This window comes from Augochlora pura, chromosome 5 (assembly GCF_028453695.1).
Source record: "Augochlora pura isolate Apur16 chromosome 5, APUR_v2.2.1, whole genome shotgun sequence".
NCBI classification, from domain to species: domain Eukaryota; kingdom Metazoa; phylum Arthropoda; class Insecta; order Hymenoptera; family Halictidae; genus Augochlora; species Augochlora pura.
Window position 1 is genome coordinate 2375738 of NC_135776.1, and position 9248 is coordinate 2384985.

Here is a 9248-nt window from a genome sequence, read left to right on the forward strand (position 1 = left end):
ATATCGTTTAGAATCGAATATCGTCTCTTTTGTTTTACCGAACGTGTTCCAGCTTCGATTTTGCTCGTTCGAGGCAGGACACGGATTCACAATGTTCTCCGTATCAGTTAATCCGCGGCAGCGAACACGTTGTCTCGTCTTTATCGACTTTTTACAACTCCGTTGTCCCGATGCAACCGTTACACACGGTTAACCGTAAAATATGAAAATATCGTATTGTTGTGGTCGTAGACAGATTCATGGTCGATGGACTGATCGATGAAAATGGAAAAAAAATTCATCGTGTTGCAGATAACTTTCCGCTTTCTCTTTCTTTGCACAGGCACACTCGCTCTCTCTCTCTCTCACTCTCTCCCGCTCTCTCTGTTATAACGTCCCCGAATAAAATACGATTACACCGTAATCCGCTTTCCTTTTAAAAAGTTGAGCTAATATTTCGTACGCGTACTTGACCGAAACCGTATATACCGAGCTATGTAATTCTGATTGTCGCCGATCGTATCGCGGGAATACGCGAAAACGAACAACAGCTGGACCGAATCAAACCAAACTGAATCGGATCGTATCGAGTCGAAACGAATCGCAGCGCCAAGAAATCGCGCGTGCAAATATTGTTCGCTGAATAGCGGATCGAATAAACTCGATACGACGTAAAAATATATTTTTCATTCTTTTAGAGGAACGTTGTGGCCGCGAGTTATCCGCGGCCAAATCGGTTTTGCGGTCTTTCTCGTGTCTGTTGTATCGGCCAAGGACGTTGGAATTCATTGTCTGTTGTCTGGGCGCGTATCTAAAAAGTAATGTAATCATTTTGAAGGGGTCGCCGATTCTTTCGCAGAGACGTCTACAAACGTTGTCGCGGTCCGTATCGCTCAGGGATCGACGCGACCGATGTGTCTTTGCCCAGCAAAGGATGCTCGGTGGAATGCACGTTTCCCGACGTTTCCGACCGTGTCATGCATCGCCGTTGTGGTTGCACGTCTCCACAGCACACGTTTGTTCGGATTCGGATTTCGATTCCGATTCGGACGCGGACGTGGATTCAAAATCGGAATTGGATCCGGATCCGGCCTCAACTTTGCAGCCTTCGGTTTCACCGTCAATTTCGGACACGCAACAGCAACAGCAACCGCAACCACTCGTCGGACTTGTCGACGCGTTCAATTGACAACTTGAATCTTGAAAATCGATGTTCCGATCCTGCGGGTCTTGATACCGATGACGATGACAAGGGCCATTATGATGCGTTTCGTCAAGATGTTGCGCACAATCCAGATGACGATGGCTATGATTATGGCTATGGCTATGGCTATGGCTACGACTACGGCTATGACTATGGCTGTGGCTGTGGCTAGAACTATCGCTATGGTTATGGTTGTGGTTGTGATTGTGGCTATGGTTATTGTTGTGACGAGAAGGCTGGTGATGGTGAAGATGCCGATGCGGATGATGATGCTGGTGATGGTGATGACGATAAAGGAGACTCTCCCGATGGTAAGATCCGTGGATGGTGTCTACGCGTTGATGCAGGTCGTCTAGGTGAACCGTCTGAACTCGTCTCCTTAGTTTTCGATGATAAAAGAGACATACGATCAGTGCAACCAGTACCACGCCTGCAGCGTATCCCGCGACAACGCCGTAACTATCCGTCCATGCAACTTCCGTGTCACCTGAAACGCAATCGGTCCCCGTCAAACGCGTTCTCGGATCTCTACCATTTCAATCCTACTCCAATCCCATTCTCTCAAAAAAACCACCCGTCCCGGATCCACTACTACTTCCCTTTTTCCCTGCCACTCTTTCTGTCCCATTTTCTGCCCTGCACCGCTCCCAACCTCCCCCAACCACCCCGCCAACTCGTACCGCCTCGAAAGTTATCTCGCGCACAAAATTCTCGCGGCCCTTGGAATATTTTTAAAATAACAAATTTCCGGTTAACATACTCCTACCATCATAATCGTCGACCCTCGACATTCGGGTAGACAGTAATGAAAGTTGGACGTTTTTGAATGCAAAGGGTAAAAAGTCTATTTGAGTACAATGTGAGGAGGGAACTAACATAAGCCGAAAGACAGTAAAGGAACTACCGAGACTCTCAACGAACAGATTGATACAGTGAAAGAGAAGAGAGGTGGGAGAGAGAGAGAGAGAGAATATCAGCGCGTAAAAAATGAGTCGCGGTGGAAGAGAAACGTTTACATGCCATACTTTCGTGTACGAATTATATACTTGTATACGCATAAAAAGATATCGAGGTTGCATCTGTCAGGATCCATGCACGGTTAGCAGAAGATCTATCGATAGAAATGAGAAAAGATGAAGGAACTTTCGCCGATACGATATACGACAACGATTTCGTAATGCAGTTATTTTTGGTCCGGTTCGTCGGTCTCTGTTTCGTTGCTAGTCACTGCTTGTACGTTATTGCTATATGTATGTATCTATGTACGTATACATACATACAGACAATAGATATTTTTCATATTTTCTATGTACAGGTCGATTATGCGTTTCGCGGCGTTTAGCAACGATCGATTCAAGAAAAAGATGATCGATCCGGTTAGATGGCTCCTTGGAACTTAAATACCAAATACGATACGTGTGCAATACTGTGAGTGAACTCACGTGACAGGGGAGATCATAGCATGCCGGATCGTCGGAAGCTTCGTGAAGGGCTCAGATGGCCACGAACGCAAAGCACAGAGAGAGAAGAAGCATGGCAGAGGCTCCAGCCGGTGCTGGGGACAACGGGGCTGATGCTGCACCTGCGACACCACACACCGTCGTTCATCCACGCGACCCTTTCATTCTTCCATCTCTATGAACAACTACTACATACCACTTACCTAAATAATTACATTTCTGTAAACATTTAATCTTCGAAGATTTTATTTACGACTTGGACCTGTTTTGTCTTTCTTTCGATTATTATCGCGTAAGTCTCTCTACAATTTTCTCGTGTTCCTCGATAGTTTTGGCGACGAGATATACGCGCATAATAATTCCACAATTCGCCCGCATCGTACAAACAAGAATTTCATTTATTTACAAACCCACGTATCGCTTCGATTCCATCCCATACCATGCCCCATACTCTATATGTCTACACCATACCCGGGTCCTGTTTTCGGTCCGTAGCATCCTCTCTCCGTTCGGTTCGATCTGGTTCTCGTTCTATTCTATCGCGTCCTCCGTCTATTATTTTCCATTACGGTTGATCGATTCTCGCTCGCGTATACGTGTACGTACACATGCATATACATACGTAAGGGATCGGTTCTTCGAGGTATTAACGTACAAAAAAACCATACGTTTCGCAACTTTAGAACATGGCATCTATTCAACGATTCAAAGATATTACATATTCGTTAGATCCGGATTATATATATATGTATATATGTATGTATATATGTATTATATATATTTACATACGTATCCATGTATATGTATGCATATATATATGTATATACATATTCATTACTCTATTTATTTATTTATTTATTCATTTATTTACTTACTTAGTTACTTTACTTACTTACTGAATGATTGATTGATTGATCGATCGATTGATTGGTTTGTTTATTTATTTATAGTTATGTAAGTGTGCGTCAAAGTGTAGTAGGTAAATCAAAGTTGATTAAACGACGAATAACGGGGGAGGGAAAGTGGAGAGTGGTGTGGAGACAAAAAAGTAAAGGTGAAGGTAGAGTAGAAGCAGAAGAAGGAGAGACGACAAATACGAAATAGTGTACGAGTATTACCAGAAGAACGAGTATAAGAAAAAGAGGAACCGCACAACATAGAACGAGTCGTCTTCGATGTGTCTAGTGTTTGCGAAACTTACAGTTTTCTTCGTCCGAGTTGTCGGCCGGGCCACAATTGTATATGTCATTGCATCGTAGCGATTCCGCGATACAGTATTTACTTTTACTGCACAAGAATTGGTTGTGACAGTCGGGATCCATGCTTACTTCTGTCCACGTTGCCCTAAATCCCAGCTGTCCGACAGCTTTATCGGCCAATATGAAGCTGAAAGAAAGGTCAAAGGGAAATACGAGACAATCGTCAGTCCTATACTCTATGTTGTCGTACCTTGTACTTTAGTGTACATTGCAGAGCGTAGAGTGTTGTCGGAACGATTAAAAAGAATTCGTACAAACCTAAGACGCATGTTGTTATCCTCGGATAGGTAGGTCCAGTTGGCGTTCGGCGCCTTGAGGCCGCAAAGCTCGATGGGTGTCGTAGCCACGGAGTACCATACGCGTAGAACCGCGGCAGAACAGCCTCGAACTAGAAAAACGCGGAGCGGTAACATAAGAAATACCCAACGATTGTTACTTGCTCCTTTCTCGTGTACCTTTTTGATCGCCTTCCACGGAGAACATTTCAAAGTACAACAGCACCCGTTGGTTTTGACCAACTCTTATAAACCAGTTGCAAGTTTTACTAGCATGATTTTTCGCTGGACCGTCGTATTTATTTGGAAAGTTTGGACTGGCGATGATGCCGTAATTTAAACTGCTTATGTTGGATCCGCAATCTGCGAACGGAGACACAGCGTGAGATTGAAGTCGTTGGTCGTCGCGAGTGATAGTCTTACCTCCAAATATCGGTTTAGCCACTTCGAACGTGTATCGAGCTTTGAACCCGCTGTAAACCAGTTCGGAATCCGAATGCAGTATAACTTTTAAACCTAGAGCACCAAGATTTGATTCGACGGGACCCGGGGCAGTGCTACCGCAATATCTACCGATCAACTTTTCCGTATTGTCCCGGTACATGTTGTAAATCTCCAGCCAGTCCTCCTGACAAGCATCGATCCTGAAAATCCATCGAGCATACAGCGAATACTTTCAGCTGCAGAACAGCAGAGTAGCGAAGTTGCAACGATCTATCGCTGCGCCGTTGCAGGAAGACGAGGCAAACTTACCGCTTACTTAATCGCTGTAACGACTTACCCGTAATGCCCGTCCGTCACATTCGTATTTTTCGTTCGGACTTTGAAGTAGTCGAATATTAAAGTAACCTGTTCGTTTGGCGTTGCCAGGAAAAAGTACGTGCAATTTGTGTCACTCGGATAATTGCTGGGATGTCGAGGCGAGTTGAAGTCACCCTTTTTACGAGACGAGCTTCGATAGGTGAACGTACAACTACCATCAGGTGCCGCTGTACCCGGTATTTTGTACTCCGTCTCGAAACTGTATCTGTAATTCATATCATCCAATCATTTAATTAGTCACAATCATCTTCATAATCGTATTGATTATTCGTCGGTTGTCAGTAAATGATTACCTTGCTTTGAAGCCTGCACCCTGCGATTCGCCGCTACTAAAGACCATAACCAGTCGCGGACCATCGCTAACCACTTGGATCGGAGTGCTTTCGATGCCGCACATTTCGTAATCGAATTTATCGTAGGAATCCGTAGCCTCCTGGCCTTTCAAATACAACTTGAGATATCCATCAGTGCACGACGAACTAGAGAATGTAAAATAAAAAGACAATCAGTTGCGCTGGCATATTGATGGGTTTCGTTCGCATCGGGGCGTTTCACTTACTCTCCTGTCGTCTTGTTTTTCGGTATCTTGAACGTGCTGAATTCTAACCGGACGCGTTCCAGATGCTGGGCGTCTTGCATTCCATAAATGAAATATCGACAGACGACCTTCGGTATGTACGGATACGGGAAGTTCGGGCTAACCACGTTTCCGGACGACTCCTTCTTGCTCAAAATCTTTTGATCGCATTCCGATCCTCTGATGTGCTCACCCTTGTAAGCGGTTATGAAGTCTGAGTAGACAAAGACGACCGTGTACACGTACAACGAACGCACGCGTAAATACGTATATCGTGTATGACCCGAGAGCAGTGTCTACCATAGGTAACGGTAACGATATCGGTAACGGCAATGATCCGACTAAAATTCTTTCGGGTCGATTGAGATTGCGGACTCACCTAGTTTGACGAAGCTCTCGGAGAACTCGAAGATTCCCTTGAAGCCTCGATTTTGCGTGTTCGCGGTACGTTTAAGCGTAACGAACGATACGAACAAACTGGACTCGGACGAATACAAGACCAAGTTTCTCTGCTGGCCGCAATACGTCCCGATGACGCCGGCCGTGTTATTCAAGCCGTCGTACACTTTAACGTAGTCCAAGGGGCAGCTAAGCCGAGGTGCGGCAGAGAAGATCGCGTTCGATGAGACTGCGTTCTCTGTATACTACTGTTTTTTTTTTCGCGAATCTTTATCGAACAGGTAGAAGAAACCAGCTTATACGTACTGCGGACCTCCGAAGAACAAGTCAAAGTCCCGAAATTCGAGGCGGACTCGTTGACTCTTTTTCCCTATAAACTGGTAACTGCATACTAGGTCTTTTGGGTAGGTGCCAGGATACGTCGGAGATAATATGCTACCGCTCCGTTTGTTCTCCGAATTCACCGTAAATGAGCACGGTCTGCTCGGGGCTGGCGTTCCGACCTCGTAATCGGCTGCAAACCAATGTTATCTTTCAATTTCCCTTTACTTCCTTCCTTCTCCCTTTCTCTCAATCTCTTTCTCACGTTCTTTCACATCCTTTCGCAAAAGATGTCAATACTATTCTACGGTACCACAAACGTACAGGCATTGATAAATGTGTAGACGCCGCCGAACAGACTGGGCAACGTGACATTTATGTCGGTGTAGAAACTGAAGGCAATTCCCTGATAGAGGGAAATTCGTCTTCGAGGCGGAATGGGACCGCAGAAACGTCCTCCAAACGGTGTTTCGATCAGCTTGGTCGTGTTCTCCGAGCGTATCTCCGTGTAGAAGTCCATGTATTCGTGTACGCATCTGAAAGTTTATCAAGTATTAATCCGTGGACGGTCCGAACAATCGATAGAAGAAGAGTTCAGCGGGCCAATACTTACGCTGGTAGTTCTCCGATAGCAGCTCCACTGGGGTGTGGCAACGCATAAAACAGAGATTAAATGAATTATTATAAATCACAGAATCGAATTGGATATTGGAATTTGTAGACTCACCCGGGCGGTGTTCCTCGAAGTCCGAACGATGTAAACATCAGCTGGACTCGTTGCCGAGGCGCCGCGTAAAACGTGTAGACGCATTGTCGGGACTCACCCTCCGGGTTGATCAAAAGCGGGGCGTGAAAAGTTCCGTTCGCCAAACCATCTGGCGTGCTTATAAACTTCTGATCGCACTCTGCGAAGACGGTAACAAAACTATAAACGACGCGTCAACGACGAACGAAAACTGGTGCAAAGATCTACTAACCTCTGCTGCTGCGAGGACAGAGCAGCAACAACAGAACAACGACGGGCGAGATGAAGCTGATCCAAGGAGTATGCCAGAATACCGAAGCCATACTGTACCCTAGGTCGTCCTAGGACATACGCGCGTGTCTTTCCATTATTGTTATTAATATCGTTGTTCTCGTTGCTATTATTATCCGGGTTCTGATTGGTATCGTTACGATAATTATAATATCACTATTGTTATTACAGTCGTATTTCGTTTTTTTTCTCGGCGTTGTTCGCGAACCAACGCGATTACGCCGACTCCCGGCACTTCACCATGTCGTTAATCTCTGATCCACGCACAAGAAGAATACGAGAAATCGATCCCAGTGATGGAGGTCATCTGTAATCAGACGTGTTATTCTGGTTACACACATCGTAGATTTGTAATTTCGTGATCGCGTTGCTATTCCCACGAGAACATTTCTAAAGAGTACACGATCGTGATCCCGAGGGTCAACGAAACCCTCGAGATTTCTGTCGTATTGACGATCGAGAGTTTGACCTCTTGACACGTTAGTCGCTTGGACCCGTTCGCGGGAGGCTCGCGTTGAACGTTCAAAACACCGTGCACTATGTTCCCTCTTTCCACTCTCCTTTTCGTAAAGACGTTCCAAGGATCCCTTTATCGAATTTGAGCTCGAGTTCGTCGAAGAGACAGGAGAGAAAAGCCAGAGGAATAAGGGAACATAACGCGAAAGGGACCAGAAAAATCTCCGGGAAGACGCATTCCGCCCCGCTTGCAATTTGCCACGCCCTCGACCCTCCATAGAATCTTTCTCTTACCGCACAAGTCATCCCGTTCCGACGCGGTCGCTCTCGCCGACGATACTCCGAATCCGTTCGTTCGTTTCGTACACGACAACGGTTATCCGATTATCCGATCGCTCGATTATCCGATTATCCGTTTACCCGACGAACCAGCGTGAATCAACTATAAACGACGACGCGTTAGCGCGGGGCGGGCAATAAGGCGTCCGAGTTTGAAAGCGGATCGCCCTGTTCGAACGAGAACAAGCCGATGGTCGATATCCAGCGCCGCCCCCGACGAACTGTTCCCGCACCAACAAACAACCACAGCTAACGGACTAACCTGCCTTCCATTCGGGTTGCAGAACGCGTTCGATCTCGAGTCGAAGTCTCGTCCTTGCTCCGGCCTCGTCTCTTTCCAGTCGTACAAGGGCCGTGATCGACGCGACACTTCTTCACTCGTTCCTTTGCGCTAGAAGAAGAGTACTTCTCGGGGTCAGCCCTCGAAACGATTCGAGCAACCCTCCTCCGGTTATGTATTTCATCGAACACGGCGAATCCTTCTTACATTGAGACGTTCACGTAGACACCAATCGCGATCGCGTTCGGTATCTCGGAGATTTCGCGGATCTCGCGAGATCTTCTTTACAACCCCTCTCAACCCTCGCCACTTTACCCCTGAAAACACGGGAGGAAATGGTGTTGGCGCCGCGTGACTAGGTCACCACCCTCCCGCGTTGCGTCGAGCAGACTAGCTACCACGCAGCTACCACCCAACTACCCTCCCCACAGTTGCGACTCTTGTCCCGTCTCCGTCTCCGCCCTCGTGTCGCCATCTCCGTCTCACTTTGATTGCTTTTGTTTCCGAACACGGACGTGTACGTTTAGCACGCTTCGTATAAAATGTGGACCAAGCCCCGATACCCTCTTTCGCGCAAGCCTTTGTTCTCAAATAGGCGCACGTTCTCCTTGATAGTAATTTCAAGAGATCGTTCTAGAGTAGTCTAGAGAGTAATAGAGCCGCGAAGAAACAAAGAGATAGGAGAAGAACGTAGCCCTTTGAAAAATTCAATTGCAAAGACAGCCGAGCTGGCACACATGTGCTACGGAGACGTACACCCCACCCACCCTGCCTCGCTCGTCGAGACTCGATCGATCAGCAAACGTACGATCGAATAGAGGCAGGAGTCGTGGGACCATGT

General features: G+C 46.5%; 1 protein-coding gene across 5 annotated transcripts; it reads right to left on the minus strand.

Annotated features, from left to right (window-relative positions):
- Nucleotides 1-6: 6 nt before the first annotated feature.
- On the minus strand, nucleotides 7-8774 carry LOC144469866 (tolloid-like protein 1). Of its 5 annotated transcripts, none has more exons than XM_078180553.1 (15): nucleotides 8390-8774; nucleotides 7274-7639; nucleotides 7024-7201; nucleotides 6910-6936; nucleotides 6621-6832; nucleotides 6282-6489; nucleotides 5956-6164; nucleotides 5559-5790; nucleotides 5293-5478; nucleotides 4959-5204; nucleotides 4601-4821; nucleotides 4358-4540; nucleotides 4161-4290; nucleotides 3845-4029; nucleotides 7-1670 (listed from the first exon to the last, which is right to left on the minus strand). In XM_078180553.1, exons 2-15 carry the CDS (start codon nucleotides 7362-7364, stop codon nucleotides 955-957), a joined length of 3024 nt encoding a protein of 1007 aa, XP_078036679.1. In that variant the 5' UTR covers nucleotides 7365-7639; nucleotides 8390-8774; the 3' UTR covers nucleotides 7-954. The 5 variants fall into 5 exon arrangements, 3 of the variants coding, with proteins under 3 accessions (XP_078036679.1, XP_078036680.1, XP_078036681.1); XR_013494059.1 differs by lacking the exons at nucleotides 7274-7639; nucleotides 8390-8774 and adding exons at nucleotides 2626-2765; nucleotides 2847-3336 and having other exon boundaries at nucleotides 1546-1670; nucleotides 7024-7211; XR_013494058.1 differs by lacking the exons at nucleotides 7274-7639; nucleotides 8390-8774 and adding an exon at nucleotides 2626-2765 and having other exon boundaries at nucleotides 1546-1670; nucleotides 7024-7211.
- Between the last annotated feature and the right edge of the window lie 474 nt (nucleotides 8775-9248).